Below are 25,468 nucleotides of genomic sequence, written 5' to 3' on the forward strand. Positions count from 1 at the left end.
GGGATATGGATGGGTTGGGTGTCTGTTCGAGGCAGGGGGCACGTTTATTTTGTATAGTGTGTCATTCAAGCCAGTAATGTAATTCATTATAGACCAAGAGTTTCCCTATTAAAATGAGATTTTCCGACTCTTTTTGCATACATTCATTTCTTGTTTTAAGGAGAAACTGACAAAATATAGCTATTTGCACAATTTTGTATCATTGCACCAATGAAGAAACCACTAAGGTGAATTATTTAGATTAAAATATCTGCTCAACGGAAAAAAAGAGAATGGTTTCACATCAGTTAGCAGGTGTTTGCTCAAAAAAGATTGCATCTCATTGTTTGTATCAACTGATCTGTACCTTGCTCAAGGACAAGCCAAGTGTCATTTCACTCTGTCCATCATAGATGCTTTTTATCCGCTCGAGCAGCCGCAGCTGAATCCGTGGGGCCAAGGTCAGTTTCCAGCTGGTGCAATCGCTTCACTCAGGCCTCATCGCTGACACGCCACTGTTCCTTTGCCTTCACACTTGAGGACAAAGATAACCTGTGAAATTCTTGCTGGGTGCTTCTAAATGATTGAGAAGAACAGCTTGTGTGATCTTTGCTACCAGCATCCATTTATGTATGTCTGTTGCAGTCCGATGTCACTGCCTTAGTAAATTAATGTACACACATCATCTCCTCAATGTGAACTTAATATACATCATGTCCTTTGTTTAGTTTGGCAGACAGTTTTTAGCTTTTTGATATCAGAGGTACTAGAACAATACTAGGTCATTCAACTAAATACCATCAACCAACCAAATGCCGGTACAGCATTGTCCGCTACATTCAGATATAAAGACCTATATGTGTAAAGCCTATGCAGTCCTCTTCAGTCATTGAATACATCTTTTACTCTTAACTGATAGATAGCTCAACCAAAAAAAAAAACTATTCGGTAACTGCTGACCCTCATGCCATTCCATAACATGCATGCATTTTGTAGAAAACAGGAGAACAGGATCCCATTGACTTGAATAGTATGGGTCATTTTTTCTAGAAAAAAATATAGTCTTTCATGTTTAAACCATTAGAAAGTTAAAGTTGTAATTATAAATTTGAACAGTGTGAACAGTCTACTGATATTCTAATGCTGGCTAATACCATTATTATTTATTGACATTTTATTGATGAGTCTATTTTTTAACTTAAAACTATTGAACTCCATCATCAACTCTTTAAAGGAACGTTTGCAACCGCTACGTGCACAATGCACTATCAAATGGCATTGCCTGCTCTGAAACATATGGAGGTCTGAGGCGGGCTGTCAGTCATCCTCTTGCCACTGTCTTGTTTGTTCCACATTGTTTCTTTCCCATTGTCCTTGAGTACAAAGATAACCCTGTGAAATTCCTACTGAGCCTCTGACGAAATGGGAGCAACTGATGAGGGACATTGAGAACACATAAAGCAGATGCCCCATTTGCAAAGGTCTCCAAGCGCATAAATAAACGTCAAGTGGTACATGTTGGCACCCTTGCGAGCCATATACATACTACTTAAGTTACATGGCCAACTGAGGCAAAACAATGCCAGTCACAAGACAAGCGTTTATTATTACCCGACGTGCAACATTGCAATGAGTTTGAGATAAAAGACAGAAACAAAAGGTCATTGTTGCTGTATCTTTGCCTAAGCATTTGTTTGGTTTGCTTAATGAAAAATGTATATAACTTTATTATACAGATCTGATCCTCATGTACATGTTGTATTAAATTACAATAACTTGAAAATAACTAGGTACTAACCCTAAGCCTACCCCACCTAACCCTAATCCATGTAATTAGCTTGTGTTATCCAGCAATACTTAGCCAAGTACAGGTCAGTGTAGTTAGAGTCAAATAAAGTGCAGCCAAAAAAAATTTGGTTTATTAGCCAAATGAGCAGTTTGTGTAAATACAATGTTCATCTGTTATTCTCATTGTGCATCTGTTTCTGGATGTCTAAAGGGGTCAGTTAGCTGTTAACAGCATTTGTAAATCGAAAGGTGAAAGTTTAAGATGCTGCTAGATCAAAAGAGTCATCTCACAGTCCTATGAAATGTCAGTCCAGCAGTACTTACTGCAGTATACCTTAACATATCTCGAGCACATTCTGTTGTGGTTTAAGGTTGCATGATGGTCAGTTCCTCTGTGAACCTTTGAGGAGCTCCTCCCTATATTCAGACTCCACCTCCAGCACTGTTCTTCACCTTCAACACTAAGGTTTACCCACATTACCGCACTGTTGTGTTCAGGCATTCAGCGTCCAGCCTGGCAAGCAGCGGCTCATTTGTTTGATTCTGAAGTTTACATTTGGAATTATTGCATATATTAATTGTGCAATTTGTTTTGCAGGTCTCAAGCCTTATGCACTCGAAAGAAACGGATGCAGTGCAGAAAGGGATCACTTAATGCAGGTGAGAGATTAAATCAATGCATTGTTTAATATTATAATTGGAAACTTTTTTTTTTTCATGGCCGTTTACTGTATATGTTTTGTAGCTGTTACTGTAACAATGATTTGTCCTGTTCTTTAATCACTTTCAGTGTGGAGGACGTTTAGAGGACACCCTTGAGAGATGACTCTGCAATAATCTGCCAAAGTCTTTGGTTTCATTCATGCTCAAAAGAAGAAATAACATGGTAGGTGTTTTTCCTTCTAGAAGAATCATTCTGACAATATAAATAATGTAAGTTGGGTAAAGTAGCATTTGTCAGAAATTTTGCAAGTAACTTTTCTAGTGAAGATGAATGGCATTTGACTTATAAACGTTGGCAACAAGTGTTGGAAAATAACTTAGCAAATTCATCATATGCATTGAATTGGAAAAAAATATGGCAAATTTCATGCACTACAAATATTTAGCTCTTTAACTGGTATGTTTTTCAATTTGAATTTCAGGAAGTGAGAAGATTGTGTGCCAGTTTTACTAACAGCTTGCAGCAACACAAACAGTCTTTTGGTGTTAAAGTAGTTCTTTTAGGTTTTAATAAAGACATGCGGTGACAAGAGTGGATAAAGTAATTTTTGCATGTGACCTTATAGATTATGCATTTGTAGGAGTTTCCCTTTTAGACACACAATTTGTGTATGCAAATGAATCACACACTGAGATTAGCGAATGTTTGCGCTCGTCAGGTTATTTGTGGTCTTAAAAAGCATGTCTTAAACTTTTTTGCGCTTGTATGGCTGTTATTGTTGCTATAAGGAGGCACCGCAGAGAACAGAGATTGCGTTGTAGCGAGGGTATTTTTTTCTACACCTATTTATTTTGAACACCAGACGAACACATTATCTGAACACATCATATGCCAAGTCATTTTTAATTTACTTCAAGACATAAAAAAAACATGTGGAACTGTCAACTAGCAGTCATGCAATACCAGCTCTTGCCAAAACTATTTTCTATAGTCATTATTCTGTGGCTTCATTATTTTTATTTGTGACTATGCAAATTTGCTCTGCGTTTGGTATATGGTGTTGGCTGATATGGAAGTGTTGCATAAAGTAATAACACACAGAAATTTCCACACCTATTGGCGCTGTTTTGGAATTGTGCTTTTTGCACAATTTGCCCTGTTTAGTAAAACTGGCCCAAAGTGAATTATTAAATTATTTTTACATTTATATAACGTTATTTAGATTTTAGTGATGGCTAATTTTTCTGATTTGCTTCGATTCTATGGATCTCTGTGCACAGATATTCTAATGGTGACTAAAACACCTAAGCTACTGTTGGTTGCTAACATTTCTACACTACTGTAGTATTCAACAGGGGTTGGAGCATGTGAATTGATCCGTCTATATTCTCAGTTTAATTGTATTCTTCCATAGAGTTGAACTTAAATAGAGTTTACCACCATCTCTGGCAATCATGCCATATTAAATAGCATATTCCAATTGAAAAATGCATATGGTCAGGGGATGAGTTTAAGTTAAGCTAATTTAAATCAACATTAAATGTTGAATCATTTAGAAAATTGACTAATTCAAAGTCAATAAACGTAATCATAATCTGTGTGGTTTACTCTAGACCAGTGGTTTTAATTTAAATCAACAGTTAAATGTTGAATTATTATCAATAATAATAAAATTGCTAATGACTAAAAATGTGTAGTAATAATTAAAATCATAATTAATTAAATAAAAAAAATCATAATAATAAACTGTTACTAGTTCACTATTCCAGGTCGTTGATTGGTTTAATGACAACCACTGATTTAGGCTAATATATTTTTGCTGCATACATGCCAAAACAGATATAAACATGGATAAATGGTTGACAACGGGATCGCTGAAAAGGAAAATACTTCATCTACAAGTAAGCAGGACACAGAAAAGACTCAAAATAAACTAAAAGAAGAAAAAATACGAGAAGGATTCATGTTTGGTTGTGTGGGCACTTTAAAAGGTTGGGAACCACTGCTCTAGACAGCTTGTATGTTCATGCACATATGAATATTCTATGAATAGGAACGTGCTAGCAAATATCTTTTACAAATGTGACCGACCACAAGGATTCATTTGCACACTTTATTCTAACAAACTACAGGTAAGGACGTCAAGAAGCATAGCGTCAGACCAAACAAGCCTTTCAGAAAGAAGCAAGTGACAGCTTCACTCTTCATCATGCCCTTTCTGCCAGAGGAAAAGAGAAGAGAAAGACAATTGTTTGGAAGGTATATTTGTTATCTTGGTATATTTGTGTCACTTTGAAGCAACACTTGGCATAATTTTATGTTAAGGGGTATAACATTTCCACCAAAAGGTATTTGGCCAATCACAATGCACTGGATAGTTAACCAGAACACACTTTACAAACAAACAGTACAGCATGTGGAAAATGAGATTTTTCAATACACTATGAAACACAATGCACTGCACCAAATACACAAAATAATGTTCTTTTTAGCAACATCATATGACCCTTTAAACATTGTCCAATAGCTCCCAGTCTTCTTACACTCTAAGATAGTAAGTACACCAAATACTGTGTAAAACTATGATAACTTACCTTAGAGCCAGTGTCTCTGCTCTTGGCTCTCAGCTTGTTGACCTGAGATTCAGCAATATCAGCCCTCTCCTCAGCCTCATCCAGCTCATGCTGAAGCTTACGGAACTTGGTCAGATTTGAATTGGCCTGTTCCTCCTAGTTAAAAAACAAAAGGTTGCTGGCAAAAACAATATACAGAACATGATGTGTATACAGTAAAGGGATGTCCCAGAAATTAACTTACCGCCTCCTCAGCAGCTCTCTTGTAGGATTTGACCTTCAGCTGAAGTTTGTCCACAAGGTCTTGAAGCCGAGCCAGATTCTTACGGTCTTCTTCGGTCTGTTAATGCAATTTTGATTATTTTTGAGCCATGATTTGAAGATGGGGCTATAGTATTGAATAGAGAAAGTGACCTGGTAGGTGAGCTCCTTGATGCGTCTCTCATATTTACGGATTCCTTTCACAGACTCACTCGCCTTTCTCTGCTCCAGCTCCACCTCATTTTCCAGCTCTCTGACCTAACCAAACCAAGAATTATTTTAAATTCACATGCTCGATATTGAATTTAAAATCTATATTGCAACATTAAGAACTGAGTTTGAGGAACTAACCCTGGCTTCCAGTTTCTGGACCTGCTTCTTGCCTCCCTTCATGGCGATCTGCTCAGCTTCATCCAGACGGTGCTGCAGGTCTTTGATGGTCTGCTCCATGTTCTTCTTCATGCGCTCCAGATGAGCACTGGTGTCCTGCTCCTTCTTCAGCTCCTCTGCCATCATGGCAGCATCAGTGATGGCCTTCTTGGCTTTTTCCTCAGCATTCCTGCACTCCTGCACTGCCTCCTCAACCTCAGTCTGAAGCTGAGTATTATCTCCCTCCAGCTTCTTCTTCTGATTCAGCAGACTGGTGTTCTAAACATGGACAGCACTGACTTTAATATAGTCTCCTAGATGATATTGTGTACTAAGAGAGGGTTTAAAGTTTTGGTTAGCGTGGATATGTAGATAGATGTCCATACCTGAGAATGTAGGAGCTGAACTCTCTCACTGACGTCCAGCAGTTCCTGCTCAGCCAGCTTCCTTCCTCTCTCAGTCTGTTCCACCAGGGATCTCAGCTCATCCAGTTCAGCTTGCAGAAGATTGTTGCGTCTATCCACAATTGCTATGTTCTCTTTGAGATCATCATTACTGCGAAGAGCGTCATCTAACTGCATTTGGGCATCCTGTGATAAAAATTTTGCAAATGAAAATTCTGTAGAAGTTTTAAACACCAAGATTTTGGTTAAAAACATAATCAAGCATACCTTGAGATGTCCATGAAGACTCTTAAGTTGCTTCTGGGCTTCTGATGCCTGTCTGTTAGCCTGGCTGAGCTGAATCTCCATCTCATTGAGATCTCCCTCCATTTTCTTCTTCAGTCTGAGAGCTTCATTCCTGCTGCGAGTCTCTGATTCTAGTGAACTTTGAAGGGTATCAATCATTCTCTGCTGGTTCCTCTTGGCCTGCTCCATCTCTTCATCTTTCTCAGCCAGCTTACGTTCAATATCAGCTTTGATCTGATTGAACTCCAGCTGAGCTCTAAGAATTTTTCCTTCTTCATGCTCCAGGGAGCCCTGACAGGTCAATGGACATAGCCATTAAAAAGTACAAAAAAAGACATTCTAGTGCAGTAGTCACCAACCTTTTGATTGCAATAGACTGGTCAATCTTTATCAATGTCTCAGTAGCTCCAAAAGGTAATATTAAAAATAACTAAAAAAAAAAAACATTACATTTCTCTAGTCTTTGTACTGTATTGTACTTATTTTGCTGTTATTTTTGGAACCTTCTGGGACAATGATAAAGACAAATACATACATGTTAAAAGAAGCCTAAAAATGTTCTCTTTCCGCTGGTCTGGTAAACAATATAAATTCATAAGTCAAGTATTAAATATGAAAAATATCATGTAATGCTACTGGTCTAATTGGATTCAATGATCTATGCGAAGTTATGCTAAAAGTACTATCGCCAGACCCGGAGAGCATCTAAATTAATTAAAAAATGGTAATACTCAAATCCTATTTCCAAAAAGTGGAGTGTTCCTTTAAGGCATGTTTACTTTTTATATAATATATAAATAAACTTGCTTTTAAAATGGCCTTTTGTGTTAAATAAGTCAGAATAAAATCAGTGCATTACTAATTAAATTGGAAAATAAAAGGATCCAAATTGGATGTCAAATCTGGGTGGTCTTTTCCAATCAGTTCTTCAATAGCTAGATCTTGTCTTTCATATAGGCTTGGGCTTAAAAAGGTTGGGGACCACTGTTCTAGTGTATAACTGGAAAAACTAGACAACACAATTTACCTCAGCTTCTTCCAGAGCTGCTTGAATTTCAGCTTTCTCCTGCTCCAGCTGCTTGCGAATTTTCTCTAGTTCATGAATGTTCTTTCCACTCTCACCAATTTGTTCAGTGAGATCAGCAATCTCCTCTGTTTATTAGGTAGTAGTGGTTAATAAACAAAAAGTCTGGATAAATATATTATTTATGTGACATGTGAAAGCATAGATGAATACTAAATCAATTTCACCTTGGAGGTTCTTGTTTTCTCTCTTCATGGTCTCCAGATGATCCAGAGATTCCTCATAAGAGTTCTTCAGTTTGAACAGTTCAGTGCTCAGAGATCTGGCCTCCTTCTGGGAGCTTTCCAGCTCACTCTGAGACTCTTCATATTTCTGCTTCCATTCAGCCAGGACCTGTTTGATAGATTCAGTGACTTTGATTAGTTACCACTTGACCTTGATTACATTGATAACAATAAGATTATATACCTATTCATTTGTTTTACCCACCTTGTCAAAGTTTCTTTGCTTCTTGTCCAGAGCAGCAGCAGCAGCGTTGGATCTCTCCACATCCACCATAAGATCTTCAATCTCATTCTGCAGCCTGTGTTTAGTCTTCTCCAGTGAGGAGCATTTAGCATTGACAGCTTCCACAGCTTCTTCTGCATCTTGCAGACGCTGGGCAAGTTTCTTCCTTCATGAAAAAACTGAATCAGTCAATTATTTGTATGCTATGATTCATGAAAACCCCAATTATTTCCTAGTTCATACTTAGCTTCCTCCAGCTCCTCTGTCCTCTGGATGGCATCAGTTTCATACTTGGTTCTCCACTGAGCCACCTCAGAGTTTGCCTTGGACAGACTTCTCTGCAGCTCAGCTTTGGCTTCTTGCTCCTCTTCATACTGTTCTCTCAGCAGATCAGCATCATGACGAGCAGATTGAACTGCATGGGCCAGGGCATTCTTAGCCTGTAAAATATTCAAAATTAATGTATTCTCTTATGGGGAAGGGCCCAAAGCTGCAGTGATCTCGCCTCTTTGAGGAGTGTGGGTTAAGTGAATAAGGTGAATGAATGCAGGACTTTGATAATCTAAATTTGTAAATTCAAGTGCCAACCTTGGTTATTTCTGGACTTTGGATTCATCAGAGGTTTAATTTCTTGTGGTGTAGACCAGTGGTTAAACAATAAACGTACAAAAAAATTAATAAAAAAGTTTGAACACCTTAATGAAAGAACTGAATCACATTTTGAGCAAAGGACTTGACCCAAGTCTGTCCTTGTACCATTGCATTCTGTTCTGTTATACAACATTGAATTTGTAGTTGCAATACCTTGACTTCCTCCTCCAGTTGTCTCTTGAGGTCCTCAATCTGCTGAGTGTAGGACTGCTTGCCTCTTGTTAGCTGAGAGACCAAAGAATCTTTCTCTTCCAGCTGTCTAGAAAGTTCACCTGGGTAATAGTATAACCATCACATTACAAAAAGTTGTGTGTGATCTGAGGAGCCAAATACTCTATCAGAGTACATACCATTTTCGGTTTGCAACCTTGCTTTTTGCATGGTAAAGTCATTGATGCTGCGTTGTCCTTCTTCGTATTTTGTTCTATATTCTGACATCTGGTCCTCAAGGGTCCTGCACATTTTCTCCAGGTTTGCCTGAATTCATGTTATATAATTGAATAGCAAATAAATCGGAATGGACACATGGTTATAAAAAACACCTGAAATGAAGACAATCAAAAATTCTAACATGGAAACTGAAGAATTTATCACCTTGGCTTTGGCAAGCTGCTCCATGTTGGAGACCACATCGTCCAGCTCCAGTCTGAGTTCACTCTTCTCTTTCTCCAACTTCTGCTTGACTCTCTGAAGGTTGTCAATCTGCTCTCCCAAATCAGCTACACTGTCTGCGTGTTTCTTTCTCAGTGTAGCAGCGGTAGCTTCATGTTGCAGAGTGGACTCTTCAAGGTCTCTGCGCAGCTTCTGGAACTCAGCTTCACGTTTCTTGTTCATCTCAATCTGGGCAGCAGTGGCTCCACCAGCCTCCTCCAATCTCTCACTGATCTCCTCCAGTTCTCTGGACAGATCAGCCCTCTGTTTCTCAACTTTGGCACGAGCGGCTCTCTCTGCCTCCAGCTCTTCCTCAAGCTCTTCAATACGAGCCTGGTAATGTGAGGAAAACCAAAGTTACAGCATTTCTTAGTCCAACTGTTCAACTTTATAAGAATCATCAAGTTTACCTGCAACTCCTTCAGTTTCTTCTGGAGTTGGGCTGCCATTGCCTGCTCATCTTCAATCCTGTTACTGAGCTGGCTGATCTCAAAATCTTTCCTGTGTTTCAGAACATATGTAATTACTATTTTTAATAATTCAAATTGTGAGTTGTTTTCCTTAACTATCCTTAAACACACTTTTTAATCCTCTCTTCTAGTTGTTGTTTGTCATTTTCCAGGTCCATCACGCTCTCTTGGGTCAACTTTAAGTCTCCCTCAAGCTTCCTCTTTGCCCTCTCCAGATCCATACGAAGTTTCTTTTCCTGTTCCAGGGAACCCTCAAGCTGAAAGGACAATAAAAGTGTTTCATTTAGCATTTTTCATGGTTCATTTACATTAGCATTGTCAAAGATCTACTCACATCATCCACTTGTTGCTCCAGCTTGGCCTTAGCTTTAGTGAGTGTGTTGACTTTGTCTTCCTCACTCTGGAGATCATCCAGTGTTTGCTGGTGGGCCTCCTGCAGAGCTTTCTTCTCCTTGGTCAGCTTAGCAATGATCTCATCCAAAGCTGCCATCTCTTCTGTCAGATTTTTAACCTGTAGAAGTGTATAAATATATCAAGGAACTCTTAATGCACCATTCTTGTATCTCTAACATGCTCAGTGTTGAAAAAAACTGACCTTGTTCTCTGTGGCATGTTTCTCTTTCTCTACTTTGGCCAGAGTGAGCTCAAGATCATCAATGTCCTTCTTGAGCTCAGAACATTCATCCTCCAGCTTTCGTTTCTTTGCAGTCAGCTCTGCATTCATTTCCTCTTCATCCTCCAACCTCTCAGTCAGCTCTTTGACTTTGGCCTCAAGCTGGATCTTGTTCTTTATCAGACCCTCACATCTTTCCTCAGCATCACAAAGATTATCTTGTTCCTGTTTACAGATACAGAATATTATTTGGATTCATATTACATATATCAAACATGTTATTAATTGATTCAAGAAATTAATTTACAGCTTGGACTTGGAGTTGCAGGTCATTCTTCTCTTGGAGAAGAGTAACCATCTTTTCTTCAAGCTCTTTTCTACGGGCTTCAGATTTGGCGTAAGCCTCCTTCAACTTCAGGAATTCTTCCTTCATGTTGGCCATCTCTTTTTCTGCTTCAGCAGATCGCAGCAGTGGTTTGATCTTGAAGTAAAGCTTCATCCAGGGCCAATTCTTGACACCCATGAAGGCACGTACATTCCACTGAATGACAAGCAAGGCATCTCTGCAAAATATATCAGCTTCTGTTCTATTTGCCTCTTTCATTGGATAGTGAAAGATTTAGTTGCCCACCCAGTTACCTTCGTTCAACAAGCTTCTGGAACTCAATTCTTGAGAGAAGGCCACGTGATCTAGCTTGAAGATTGGTGATGATGAGAGCAAGACGATCATCTCTCATTTCTTCAAGGGTACCCAACAGACCAGCTTTAAAGAACACCTTAAAAAATATGTTATTCCAGAGACATATGATCAACACATAGAATAAGCAGTCTCTTCTGTGCACAAACAGAGCAATGCTGAGCCGTGGTACACATTTCAGGGATGTCAATCTTTTAGTAGCTTATTTGTCTCCACACATTAAACTGGGATAGAAGACCATTTTAAAGCTTCACAGACAATTACACAAAATCTAGACAGCAATTACCTTAGTATGTCCAAACTTGTATTGGTTGTGGTCAATATCCAAAGAACCCAGTAACTTTTCAGCTCCTTTCCTGCTGTCAATGAACTGACCCTCTGGGATAGCAGCAGGGTTCAGGATACGATATCTGTTGTTGCATATAAAACAAAGAAATCAGAAAACTCAATTGGAATCACTGAAAGATAAATATTTAAAAATGTTCATTCTTGTTACACAAGTTATGATTGTTTTTGAATCAAGTGTGTACTTAAGTGTGTACTTAAGAATTATTGTATTCTTAAGCACCTCTGCTTGAAATCTCCATACAGGATCCTGTTGGGGAAGCCCTTTCTGCAGATTCTGATGCCCTCCAGCACACCGTTACAGCGCAGCTGGTGCATGACCAGAGGATTCTCCATCGCCCCTGGAGTCTTAGTCTCATTGGGGATGATGCAGCGTACAAAGTGAGGGTGAGTTGACCGCAAGTTAGTCATCAGCTTGTTCAAGTTTTCCTGTGAATAGATGTTATTCATCCATATACATTGTCGGTTGTCATGCTTGTTTAAAGTTATTAAGAAACCAAGTTATATTATGTTATGGTAACCATTTTATGTGTGTAAAACACCCCATTACCCTGTGAAGAGCAGACACTGTCTGGAAAGAAGAGCCTTTTTTCTTTTTCTCTTTTGTTTTGCCACCTCCTTCTGCCATGGCTGTTGCAAGAAACAAAAGTTGCTGTTGCTTTAATGAACCTTGAATCAAATCCGTATTTGTATCAGAAATTTTCCAACAAAATCCCACCTGAGTCAGCACCAGCATAATTAGCAAACAGGTGAGACAACAGTTTCATGGTGGACTTCTGATAGAGGCCAACAACTGTCTCATTGAGAGGATCCTTGTTCTTCACCAGCCAGTTATTGATGTTGTAGTCCACAGTACCAGCATAGTGGACCAGGGCAAAATGGGCCTCTGGTTTGCCCTTGACAATCCTGGGCTTCTGGAAATTGCTTGATTTCCCCAAGTGGTTGTCATAAAGCTTAGCTTTAAATGTTGAATCACTGGCTTTGGGAAACATGCACTCCTCTTCAAGGATGGACATGATACCCATGGGCTATAGAGAAGGCAGGTTTATATGTTAAAACAAACCTTGTGTAACTCAAAAACTTAAAGATGTTACAAAAAAAGGCTTTGAATACCCACCTTTTCAATGAGATCAATACAAGCCTGCAAGTCCATGCCAAAGTCAATGAACTCCCACTCAATACCCTCCTTCTTGTATTCCTCTTGCTCCAGCACAAACATGTGGTGGTTGAAGAACTGCTGCAACTTCTCATTAGTGAAGTTGATGCACAGCTGCTCGAAGGTGTTGAACTGCAGGTGGAATATGTTTTATAATGACATTGGTAAAATGGGATGCTTGCTCTATTTATTTTAGAATAACAAAAATCTATTGATGGAATCTTACATCAAAGATCTCGAACCCAGCAATGTCCAGCACACCAATGAAGTACTGGCGAGGCTGTTTGGTGTCCAGGGAGTGGTTGATTCTCACAACCATCCACAAGAACATCTTCTCGTACACTGATTTGGAAAGAGCTCCAGTGGCATAATACACCTGCCAATAGACATTAAAATGTTACACATATATATTTTTAAGTATTTATGGTTAGGTTAACAGTATATGTTAATAACAAAATAGTTTCTACCTGCTGGACATTCTGTCCCTTGGTGACCCACTCATTTCCTACTTTAACTCTTGGGTGACACAGAGCCTTGATGAGATCAGCAGAGTTCAGGCCCATCAGATAAGCTGACTTATCAGCATCTGCCATCAATTAAAAAAATGGGAAATAAAGGGTTGAGGGGAATAAATCTTCTATTAACAAATAACTGCATCCTGTCAGGGTTTTCTCTTAATACTGACCCTCAGTCCCATCAGCCTCTGCCTGTTCCTCTCGTTGCTTCTGCTTGAACTTCATGTTGCCGTAGTGCATGATGGCCCCGGTCAGCTTGTAGATGCTATTCTTCTCCTCTTGGGTGAAGCCCAGAACATCAAACGCTTCCTACAGCAAATGTAGAGTGTGTCTAATAATTCATATGGATAATAATACAGACTTTTCAGACAGTTCTAAAGCTTCATAAGTTGGAATCAACAGATTTATAGATGTTTTAGATAACACACATCTGTAGCCATCAGCTCATCAGCATCATTAATAGAAGCCACTTGCGTCTCTCCTTGAGAAATGAAGGCGTAATCGTAAGGGTTTGCTGTGATCAGCAGCATCTCTGAGAGAAAAACACAAGGTACATTATTTTGTAAGACTTTTTAAGAACAAAATTAGCCATTTTGTAACACCCTTTTTGCCCACCTAATAGTTCTGGTTTCTTCTGAGACAGGATCTGGTAGAAGATGTGGTAGTCTCTCTCAGCCTTGAGCTGGAAAGTCACACGAGACTTCTCCAGAAGATCTATTTATAGATTTCACAAAGTAAGCATTGTGCCTAAATGGGGAAATTATATGAGTAGGCATCATAAAAGATAAACTAGTAAATAACCAAAGATCATTCTTACAAGTCTCAATATCAGCAGATGCTAGCTTGCCACTGGCAGCAAAGTGGATTCGGATGAACTTGCCCTATTAAAAAGGGATATTGTATTTAAATAACGTGGTATTTATAACATGAAATCCAACACAAAATCTATAAAATGCAACTTTACTTGAATTTATACAAATGTCATGCCAATAAAGCAAGTTAAAGTGAACTTAAAGCATTGTCCACTCACAAAGCGAGATGAGTTGTCATTTCGGATGGTCTTGGCATTGCCAAAGGCCTCAAGAGCAGGATTACATTGGATGATTTGATCCTCCAGAGTACCCTGAAATTTGTGTATGGTGAATAGCAGTCAGACACAATGGCAGTCCAATAAGTTTTAAGTTTTTTAAAATTCAGATCTCCTCAGTTTACCTTCTTATCACTGGTATCCTTCTTTGAAGGTCCAGCTGCAATGCTGGCAAAGTACTGAATGACTCTCTTGGTGTTCACAGTCTTTCCAGCACCAGATTCTCCACTTTAGGTTTAGAGATATCATGTTAAAGAATTACTTTTTTTTTTCTTTTTCCTTTTATGGAACCCAATGGACAGAAGCTACTTACGTGATAAGAATAGACTGGTTTTCTCTGTCTGAAAAGGGTGATAAAAATATAAAATAACATTATAATTTATGTTCTAACCTAATAAACCTAATAAATCGCAACTAACCATAAAATTGTGCATAGTTAGAAGAGCAAAATATATAGGAACTCATCAAAGTGGGCAAACCACTTTCAGTCATTTTTAGTGATTGTATATATTATATTATTTTTTAATTGACCTGTTACTTGATAGAAACTAGTCAAATTAGACAGATGCCAATTGACATGTTGTATGACAGTCTCAAAAAACACAAAGTAGAAAATGATTGCATACAACAGTTGCGACACGACTTTTAAGCACAATTTCATTTATCAACATTCATTTATTTTCTTGCCAGATTGATGTGATTTCGGCGTTCCAAAACCAGTTGAAAACCACTGTCACATAGACACACCTGACAGCATGTACTGGTAGGCGTTGTCAGAGATGGAGAAGATGTGAGGAGGAGCTTCACTCCTCTTCTTTCCTCTGTAAGCAATGACGACCTCCTGGTTGTACACTGGCAGCCACTTGTAGGGGTTCACAGTAACACAGAAGAGCCCAGAGTAGGTCTGTAATGTGGCAGATGAATCAGTTCAGTACAACTATACAAGACAATGAATGCAGTAGATTCGTTGAGACTCTCGTTTATTACTCACGTAGATCATCCAGGCTGCGTAACGCTCTTTGAGGTTATACAACACAGCCGGCTCGTGCAGGAAGGTGAACATCGCCATGTCCTCAATTTTATCGAACTTTGGCGGGTTCTGAGGATGAATATCAGACTCCTTCACAGTCACTGTCTGTAAAAAGCAAATATTCCAACAGCTATTACTCGAAGCGAAAAGGTCCTCTAATGTAGTGAAGTAATAGTCAAGAGTTCAACTTTTGCTTACTTTGCCTCTTTCAGTATCACAGGTGACTTTATCACCATCCCGACTCACAATGGTCCCTTTCACATACTCCTCATTAGGGTCAGGAACAAAACATTCCCTTTTCATGTCAAAGGGCCGAGTTTGGGCCTCCAGACGCTCTATGTCTGATTTCCTGAGGTATGGAGCAGCAGCCCCAAACTCTGCCATCTGGGCATCCCCCATCTTTCACTCTGCTCCCAAGTACATAGACATAGAATACTATTAGAGATAGGCTCCTGTATATACTATCCGGTCGCTTAAGACAAAATTGCCAAATAAAAAATATAAAAAAATACGGTGTATCCCATATTTCATTAAACAAAATGAAAAACATAAAAAATGTAAACATATTCAATTAAATTGTAAAATAAATGTATAAAATGTTTTAAAAGTATCTAAAAAAAAATGTACAGGAAACACAGTTTTGTGTTCCTTACTGTTATGAGACAAAAAAAGAAAACTTTTCATGCATACAAGTTGTTAAAAAGTGCATTAAGCCACAGTCAGTAATTGTAGCCTTGTTAATGAAGCTGTATTGTTGTAAAATCTAATTTCTTTATCAAGCACATGCATTATGACAATGAAACACTAATAAGAGGTCCATTACCTCTAACTGCTGCCAACCCAGAAAATATTCCCACAGACGCTCCCCTACAACCAATGCCATCAGAGATAATGGTTCAAAATCCATCACCATGAATTACAAAGTTATTAGTCTCATTATGATTGAAAATAATTTTGAAGAAAACGTTTAAAGAAAGACTTCATCTTGCTTGGTGACTTTTAAATAGCTGCATATTACCTGTACAAAAGTCGTAGGCTTGAGGGAAAGTTGAATCGCCGAAGCTGAGGATCCTCTCAACAGTGCAACCTTCCTCTCTTTTATAAACCCACTATCTATCTAAATAAGGGAGTTGGCACACTGTTATGCCAAACTGCTATTGTGTTTGGTTCAGCTGAGCTAGGGAGGGATATGCATAGTTTTTCATACACACCAGTTATTCCACCACTGCCAACAACATCCCATAATGGAAAATAATTACAGGAGACAATTAAAATCTGTTTGTATTAAAAATATGCTACATTTTTAAGCATGATTTTTCCCCACAGGCAATAATCTTTGTGTTGCATCATCAATATGTATAAATGTACATATACTTATGATCTTAAAGTAGCTTTGAAATTGCCTAATAGAAGTCTAATAGAATAATCAGACAGGTAAGTAATCCTAATAAAGTAACAGTTGAGATTCAACCATGATGTTGTGTTTTCATTTCGTCCTAACGTTTCAGCATGAACAAAGCATTATTCTCCATGTTAAAAAAAAACATTCGGAATGAATTCATGTAACTTATTTTGCAACAAAAAGAAGGGGATAATGCAAAACCCCATCCAATTTTTGCTATTTGAGGAATTTTCCAGGCAGATGCGACTACAAACAGAAGTTTGAAATGTCACACTGAACAACTATCTGTCATACAATGGGTTGAAGGTCAATGAGCAACACATGAAACGATTCCTTGCTTCGTTGGCACAGGATCATCTCCTCATTTGTCCTTGGGTACAAAGATAACCCTGTGAAATTCCTGTAAAGTGACGCCCATTGATTGAGAATCACAGGTTGGGCCGCAGACAGTAGCACTTCCATTTATGTAACGCTGTGGAACGTTTCACTGAAAGACAAATATAAACAAAGGAAGAGTGATGGACCACTTTGTTTTATTGCAGCGGTGAAACTAAAGCAGTCATGGCCTTGCTGTGATATCCTGTGCATGCATCCACCATCACAAGACAAGCGAGACATATGAGGTATCGTCTTTCTGTCGGGTCAAACGTTTGGTTTCCTGCCCAGTCCTGCTGCATATGTGCCCCTGTCACGGTGTAAATTACCTTAGAGGTTAAATTAATAAAACACAGTTGGCTCACTCATTCTGATCTAGTTCTCTTGTTGATCTTTTATTATTTTCATTTCGATGATTATAGAAACATTTGAAATCACTTATTAGGGAAGAAGTGTTTGTGTAAAGACTATTATTGTAACTTGATGTTTGCCAACAGACATGTATGGTTTAATCCGGTGACGACGAAGAGGGACTATAATTAGATGTTCTGCCAAGTGAAGACAGCTAGGCCGCAAATGTCAGACGTTAACAAGGTGCAAGTGTTCAACAAGTGAGATGGTTTTCATTGCATGTATATTTATCACATCTACAAGCAAACCCTCAGAGACTTGAAAACTCCTGGCAAGAATCTCAGAAGGATAATTAGTCGATTGATCTACGGGATTTACAGTACGAGAGAGGACGCGAGCGGCCAGCTGTCCGAGATCCATAATGGTAATTCAATAGAGCTACGATGCTAAATTAGTGTCTGTTGTCTTTGGGTGAATATTTGATATTGTGTAATGGTATACTGAAATGCATTTGTATTTAGGGTTTCCATACATTTGAACTAATGATTTAGGACTTTTTCCAAGATAACGTTATATAAATATCACTCATTTCCTGCTCGTAATTCATATCACATTGCCAAGGTTTCAGCTAACAAGGATTTTAATACAGTTCCAGGTTTGAAATATTCATGGGAACCCTGTATATAGATATAGTTGATTGATATGTAATGAGTAAACATTTGGGGGCACTGTAGTGAAGTTCTGCCGGACAAACATAGACTGACCTTTTTGACTATTACAGAATCAGGAACTGCTGTGCAGAGATTTTTTTATGGTGAATCATTGGCCTCGTCTCATGAGCTCGCCTACAAAAACTGAAGATCCAAAAATACACAAACCAGCGACCAGAGGTACAACCGAACATTTAACACCAATGTCTACGCATTCAGCTTTAGACTTTAAAGAACATTCACTTCTGTGATTTCACCAGATTTTATTTGTAATTAGACTTGATTAAAGATTTATTAATAATTACAGCATTGTTTAGTAAGTGTTGCGCAAACATCAGATTTATTACTATTATCCTTTATTATTCAAGTAGTAGTAGTAATAATAATAATAATTAAAATTATTACTAACAATTAAGAACTTTTAAGTGCATTTTAAAGAATCTAACACAAAGAGGCGTTTACAAGAGAAAGCTACATAATTTGTTTCCAGTGTTCCTTATTTCAACAACCAGACTGAAAATGCAATAGGCAAAGACAAAAAAAGGGAGAAAGACATAAGACACAAAATAAATCCTGACAGTGTCGACATTCAAGTGCCGTTCCTTCCCTCTGCTTTCATAATCCTCAGCCTCGATCTTCAAGGTAAGTAACAGAGAAATAAGGGACGCTATGAGCAGTGCGATTTCAATCGGCCTCATTAAAGGAATATTACAGGTTTATTGCAACTTAAGCTGTCAAATTACTCCACAAAAATTGCCCCTCAGTGTGCACTGTAAAGCACTTACTTTCTTTGATGCATTAAATGATATGATGTAATTTTTTTACAGAAAAAATACTGATGTTTCGTAAATTTTTTGACTCCAGTCCATTTGCAACAAAAGTTAGCACCTATTTGTGCACGAGACAGAAAACAGGAAATCTGGAGTAACTGTCAACCTGTACAGCTCAAGCTGCATCCCGCTAATATTCCTTTAACAAAGACTGATATGTAACATACAGTAATAAGTGTTTCTAGTATCATGCCTCAGTCCAATCAGAGTGCACATAAATAATCATCAGCGCTTCTCGCCCCCAAAATGTCCATCGGTCCTGGAGCGATCCTCTTGGCGCGCCATTCTTAGCAGCAATGGGTTAAAGTACTAAGAGAACCAATTCCATCCTTCTTCCATGTGGAGTGAGAACTTAAACCTGTTTTCTTAAGGGATACATATATATCAAAATGACCGTGTCATTTTGAGCCCTTATCTCATATCGGTCGAATATATTACTAATAAGTCCCCGAATGCTACATGGATCAGACAGTGTTTAATTAAAACTGTATGCCCTTGTTTATGCCACTGTGAACTGACTTGTGTACTCAGTGGACATGCTTCGGTTCCCTTCAGTCCATGTACTCCACCGACACGTGTTAGGAATGACTACAAATACAGGATTATTAGAAAGGGACTCTGAGGTCAGTCCCTCAGTGTTTGCGCTTGAAGAGTGCCGGCTAGGTCTCTGGGTTGGGCGTAGCCAGAAGAGGAACGTTATCCCTACGTCTTCGGACCAGAGGGGGCCGGCGGTACTGTTCTCCATCCGCCAGCGTCTGTGGAAGAGGTTTGCGTTTGCTCTCCGGGAGAAGCAGGATGGAGAGGACGGCCAGCAGGGCCAGAGACGAGTAGACCACATGGTGCAGAAAGTAGCCGTAGTGATTACGCAGATTCATGAGAGGAGAACTGAGACGGCCCACGCAACCCAAAGCCATGACCGCTCCCACGCCACTTCCTCTGTGGACACAAGAACGGAAAATTAAAACAGACTTTCGAAGTCGCCTACATGTGATAAGATACGGAGCAACACGTGTCATAATCTGAAAACAACGCACACTGAGGGGGGAAACAATCCAGTGATCTCCATCGACCCAGAAATCATTGTTTAGGGACAAAAAAGCAGAGTGCAACATAACTGCTTCCACTGGAGGGAAACATGATTGACAACAAGAACCATTCATTATTTTAATCAAGTCAAAGGACTGTATCACCACCAGGTATGAACCTGAGAGGAGATTTATTGATGAACTAGATTTTATTGGTTTGACATGCCAGTGGCCCTTTGCCTTAATTCCTTTTGTTGGAGAAATGATCCACCCGAAAGGCCTGATGTGAAATATCCTAAGATCTCTGTTCTTAAAAAAAAAAAAGAGCATTTAAGGACATAGTTTTTGGAGGGCTTTTTAGCCTTTTTGCTGTACAACTTGTCATACTTTTAGACATTGACAAGTCAATGGAGAGTTCTGGATTAAGCGTGGCCTAGATGTGCTCTATGCTTTCATATTAGTTTGGATATTAATAAGCTCAAGATGGGAGAACTCCGGTAATGTGGATACCAGGGTTTCATAATTTGGAAAGCCGTAAGCTTTGGTGAAGAGAGCCATTGCTGTACTGATTAAGTTTATATTTTTCCCCCAAATCTAGATAGCTTGTTCCCTTACAGTATATCCGTCTTCATAAATAACCATTTGACGAATATTGGGTAACACTTTACTTAACCCTTTATAATTCATTATACATAAAGGTCTTAGGATATAATGCATAAAAAGTATTTATAATGTTCGTTGTAATATATCTTGACATTAATAATTATAACTATATAAAATTATATGTTTCATGCCAATATGCAGTCTAATAAGCAACTACATAATAGTAAGAGTTTGTCCTTTAAAGGAACAAACCCCTTTTGAAAATAGACTCTCCTTGAGTTAAACAGTTAGGTTTTACTGTTTATTTTTACTGTTAGCCGATCTCTGGTGATAGCACTTTTAGCTGTAGCTTAGCATAAACCATTGACTCTGATTAGCATCACGCTCAGAAATGACCAGAGTTTAGATATTTTTCATTATTCCTGCATGATATCACTGCCTGCTGCGGCCATGGTACAATTGGCAAAGTTATTCATTATTACGCCAGAAAAAGAGTGTAGTTCCTAATCATATCTGCCTAGAAAAACACAACTTTTCATTTTATGTCAGTCTTAGTACTCAATATAACTATAAGAAAGGTACTGAAACTCTTTGGTCACTTTTGAGCGTGATGCTAATGGTCTAACCAGATTCAATGATCTATGCTAAGCTATGCTAAAAGTACAGAAAATGTTAAAACTGTTTAACTCTAGGGAAGTTGGAAAATGAGCCTATTTATAAAAAAAAGGGGACGTGTTCCTTTAAATGTTACCAATGAAACATAACATTGACAACAACATCACAGGCATTTATTCATGTTCCAGACACTTTAATCCACGGCATTGAAGATTTACATTGTATTACTTCGTACATTCCCAAAGAATCAAAGCCATGACCTTGCCGTTTGCTAGTCGTCATGCTCCACTAGCTACAGTATGTGAACACTTTTAATAAGTGAACAACAAGAACAACTGGTGCAAACTCTTCCCTCCGTTTCATCCCAGGAGAAACACTGTTGGCGGGAAGCCAGAACAACACAGAAGAGATGCATAAATTACATCCCTAACCGGCTCTCTGGAGTCCAGCAGGGATCGTGCTGTTTTCTTCACTCTATATACATTACATGCATTCTGCTGATCAGGAGCTAAAATGAGCGCGAGGTTATGACGGTGCGCTAGTAACCAGACCCGCGGGAGCGTGTGTGTTTACCTGATGATGGTGGGCATGACTTCAGCGGTGAACAGGATGGAGAGGGAGGCAGCCGCTTGGGACGAGAACAGGCCCATTATAGAGAACACAGTCATGGCCGACTCACTCAGATCTGCAGGGACACATTCATCTCAGTGTTACACGCTATGAGGCGAAATGGCTGAAATAATTCATTGAACCATGTTTGAAACTTGTATTGCCAGCACTTCTTGTGTTACTGCATCCTTATGCTATCCTGTATGTTGCTATGCATTTTAAGCATAAGAATGCACAGATCTTACAAAACCTGCCAAGAATATGTCCAGAACATATTCCACATATAAAATAAAATAAAATATATAAAAATAAAATATATAACACACACATATATTTTTTTACATATATATACATATATACACACATATATATATACACATATATATATATATATATATATATATTTTTTACATTATATATATATATATATATATATACATATTATATATTTTTTTACATTATATATATATACATATATATATGAGAGAGACTCTATTTTTAGACACTGTTTGCATTGTGAAATTATTTTCAACAATTAAATGCATTTATAAATAAGAATATAGAAAATGTTTTACAACATCTAAGCAAATACCAACTCACTGAAATGTAAAAAACACATAATAAATTGTTTAATTTATTATTAAAATAAGTAACACTTTACAATAAGGTTCATTAGTTAACACGAACTAAGAACGATCAATACTTCTAGTATTAGTGAACTAACAATGGAAAACTATTATAAAGAATAAAATAAAGATGAATGAATGCTGTAATGCATGTATTCTTTATTTTTTGTTCATGTTAGTTATTGCTAATGTTAACAAATCTTATTGTAAAGTGTTACTATTAATATTTAAAAAATAACTATAAAAGTAATGTATAGGATTTGTGTTTGTTTTATACACTACAGCAATCTTAGGAAGTCTCTCAAATTTTGTCTTTATTATGAAAGAAAATGTAAAATGATTTAGTATTTCATACATTTATAAAAAAAAAAAAATGGTACTACAAAAACTGCAAAACCACTCACAGTCCATGAGTCCCAGCAGGATGAGGGAGGCCAGTCCGGTCAAGGTCATGGCTAGAAGAAGAATTCCACGACGACCACACCTGTCCACCGTCGCCCAGAGCAACAGCCAGGCCCCGCCCCCTGCACAGACAGACAGCAGGTACGTCCAATAGAAGCTGGGCGTGAATCCTCTGACGTCACCTCTGAAGGAGCTATAGCAGTGACTGATGCCATGAGAGATGAACCTGAAAACACGTCAAGATACCGTAAACCAAAGCCATCCTCTAATAAGACAGGAATACACTCCAAACCATTTTATTTTTTTATTTTTTTTTACATAATGTCTATGTGTATATTTATTATGTATACATAAAGATACACACAAAAATGCAGAGCATATATTTTATTAAGTGATTTGCATGTATATTTATAGTGATAGAAACCTTTAATAAATAAAAGTGAATATATACACGTGTGTGTGTATTTATATACATAATAACAATAATGTACACAAATTACGTAAACAAAAAATTATTTTGAATGTGATCATTTGACAGCACTAGAATAAATTCAAAAATAAATGTTGAAATAAATCTGGGAATATAAATAACATTAATCTGGTAATATTAAATGCATGCTAAATGAATGCATAAATACACAATTAAGAGAATAAAAAATACACAATAAACAATCCTTGAAGAAAGAAAATAAAAATTAATTCAGGACTAAATTATTTGTAAAAATTATTTTAGCTTCAGCAAGTCATTTATTCCTTTATTACATGTTTTATGATTTATTTTATTCAATTTCTGCAGGTTGGATGCTCTATATTTCTCCTTCAAATATGACATTCTACTAAAAATCAATCGTTTCCGCTCTACTTTGCAAGAGCAGTCAGTCTCTCCTCGTTTAATCACACCCAGGAAAGACTTACGACGTGAATCCCAGCACACACAGGTTTTTCCAGATGTTTCTGCTGTGCAGCAGCTCTGGGAAAGACAGATGAGGACGTCCAGGAGACGAGGACGACTCCGTGTCCAGCTCTGCATCGGGCACAAGAACGCACAGTTAGACGAAAAGCCATTTTTCCAGCCTGGAAAAGAGCGAGACGTGTTGAGACTGACCCGAGAAGCTGTCGTCATCTCTCTGCCGCTCGCTCCGGTCACTGAAGGAACTCATGTCTCCCGTTCTCTCGGAGAGCAGAAGCCAGCGCGGCGACTCGGGGAACACTCCCGGGATCCTGAAGAGCGACAAAGAGCAGCACGCGCAGCTAACACCAGTCTCAAGAAACAGCCCGACGGAGAGAAGCAGGACGATTCATCATCGCTAACGAGCGCTAATAGCTCCGGAGCTGCTCGGGGATTTCAGGTCGATATTTCTGAATGATGCTGAAGGAGCGGATGAAGCGTTTAAAAGCCTTAATAATATTAGTTTCAGGCTGCGTTTCAATCACCTGCAAAAGAGTTTTTCGGAAAGCAGCTCGGGTGTTTGGGGTCACAGAAAGGTCAGCTGCATTATGAGCTCAGTGCTTTCTTACGCTCTTACATTATAATTAACAAGAGTTTTCATCACTTGCAAACCTTTAGCTTGGATTTCTGTGATGATCTGAATATTGTTTTGTGGCCAGTAGAGCAATTCAAAGCTGTTTTTGATTGTTTTATTATGTTCTATCTATTGCGTGTGTGTATATATTGAGCATATATATGCACACACACTTTTTTTTCATACTGATATATTATTTTCGGTAACACTTTACAATAAAGGTGCCATTTGTTAACATTAGTTCATGCATTAACGAACGAACAACCGACAATACATTTATTACCGTATTTATTAATATATAATTATATTAATATATAATTATTAAATATAATTATAAAAGTAAATAAGTAAAAAGTGATGTAATATTTTATATTACACCATTAATATATAATAAATATAATAATATTGAATTAGGTTTTATTCATCTTTATTTCAATTTTAGCTGTTTTCAAATAAGAAATTTTGTCTTGGCAGCTACATTTTCATAGATTTTTTTCCAGTGAACATTTTTGTTTCACTTGTAGTTTTAGTTAACTATAATAATCCTGTAAATATATATATATATATATATATATGTGTATATATGTGTGTGTATATATATATATATGTATATATATATATATATATATATATATATATATATATATATATATATATATATTATATATATATATTTATATGTTAATCTCTGTAAGGCTGTTGGGTGACTTGGAAGTCTGTTTCAAACTTTCTAACAGGTGTGTCTCTGCGTCATATCAAGTGCACTAACTAAACAGCACAGGACCAGCAGGTGACATTCATCACTAACCCGTAGCACAGGAACAAGGACAGAGGAGCCGCTCCGGTTCCTAAGAGGCCCCTCCAGGAGCCGCTGCCGAGGGCCACGGCCAGCAGCAGGAGCTCGCCCGCAAACACGGTCAGACCCGACATCATGGTCGCCAGCAGACGCAGAGACGGGTCACACAGCTCCACACCTAAACACAAACAGAACGAAACACTCAGGAAAAAACATGTCTTTAGGTTCAGGAGAATAATAGAAGAATATATTATAGTGATTTATATAGTAGCTTCATTTTGGGGTGAACTAACCCTTAAAGTGACTTCATGCCTAAAGTGTGCTTAAACTTATTATTAAACTTAATGGGGTTAGAAAAAATGTACTTTTGAATTTTGTGTGTGTATATATATATATATATATATATATATATATATATATATATATATATATATATATATATATATTTAGATATATACACACACACACATTTACATATATATATATATATATATATGTATATATATATATATATATATATATATAGATATCT

General features: G+C 37.8%; 2 protein-coding genes and 1 long non-coding RNA gene across 5 annotated transcripts in view; 1 reads left to right on the plus strand and 2 right to left on the minus strand.

Moving 5' to 3' along the window:
* The first annotated feature begins 2,228 nt into the window (after positions 1–2,228).
* On the plus strand, positions 2,229–17,214 carry LOC122329977. 2 transcript variants are annotated; one of them, XR_006247958.1, is made up of 5 exons: positions 2,229–2,427; positions 2,558–2,653; positions 4,564–4,690; positions 11,528–11,668; positions 14,730–14,862. It is a non-coding gene; the product is annotated as an uncharacterized LOC122329977 (long non-coding RNA). The 2 variants fall into 2 exon arrangements; XR_006247957.1 differs by lacking the exon at positions 14,730–14,862 and adding an exon at positions 17,014–17,214 and having other exon boundaries at positions 2,231–2,427.
* On the minus strand, positions 4,531–16,996 carry LOC122329969 (myosin-7). Of its 2 annotated transcripts, XM_043226708.1 has the most exons (38): positions 16,088–16,996; positions 15,893–15,936; positions 15,031–15,476; positions 14,787–14,943; positions 14,353–14,380; positions 14,165–14,267; positions 13,983–14,075; positions 13,770–13,833; positions 13,568–13,666; positions 13,381–13,484; positions 13,123–13,261; positions 12,905–13,023; positions 12,664–12,813; positions 12,399–12,569; positions 12,000–12,309; positions 11,832–11,911; positions 11,505–11,710; positions 11,223–11,346; positions 10,879–11,015; positions 10,547–10,802; positions 10,222–10,464; positions 9,961–10,137; positions 9,738–9,883; positions 9,567–9,657; positions 9,100–9,489; positions 8,856–8,982; positions 8,659–8,777; positions 8,098–8,294; positions 7,837–8,020; positions 7,575–7,740; positions 7,351–7,475; positions 6,306–6,614; positions 6,021–6,224; positions 5,617–5,913; positions 5,419–5,523; positions 5,249–5,344; positions 5,026–5,160; positions 4,531–4,649 (listed from the first exon to the last, which is right to left on the minus strand). In XM_043226708.1, the coding sequence occupies exons 3-38, from the start codon at positions 15,106–15,108 to the stop codon at positions 4,629–4,631; spliced, it is 5,550 nt and encodes a 1,849-aa protein (XP_043082643.1). In that variant the 5' UTR covers positions 15,109–15,476; positions 15,893–15,936; positions 16,088–16,996; the 3' UTR covers positions 4,531–4,628. The 2 variants fall into 2 exon arrangements, with proteins under 2 accessions (XP_043082643.1, XP_043082642.1); XM_043226707.1 differs by having other exon boundaries at positions 15,031–15,174; positions 15,268–16,996.
* A 943-nt stretch (positions 17,215–18,157) lies between the features above and the next one.
* Positions 18,158–25,468, minus strand: part of slc22a17 (solute carrier family 22 member 17) — a 13,906-nt gene continuing 6,595 nt past the window's right edge. Inside the window, exons 5-10 of the mRNA XM_043226710.1 lie at positions 24,949–25,114; positions 23,723–23,838; positions 23,533–23,641; positions 22,620–22,843; positions 21,554–21,665; positions 18,158–19,673 (exon numbers count right to left, since the gene is read on the minus strand). Of these exons, the coding sequence (XP_043082645.1) occupies positions 19,397–19,673; positions 21,554–21,665; positions 22,620–22,843; positions 23,533–23,641; positions 23,723–23,838; positions 24,949–25,114 (1,004 nt within the window). The 3' untranslated portion in view covers positions 18,158–19,396. The remainder of the gene's footprint in view (positions 19,674–21,553; positions 21,666–22,619; positions 22,844–23,532; positions 23,642–23,722; positions 23,839–24,948; positions 25,115–25,468) is intronic.

Source organism: Puntigrus tetrazona, chromosome 24 (assembly GCF_018831695.1).
Source record: "Puntigrus tetrazona isolate hp1 chromosome 24, ASM1883169v1, whole genome shotgun sequence".
Classification (NCBI taxonomy): domain Eukaryota; kingdom Metazoa; phylum Chordata; class Actinopteri; order Cypriniformes; family Cyprinidae; genus Puntigrus; species Puntigrus tetrazona.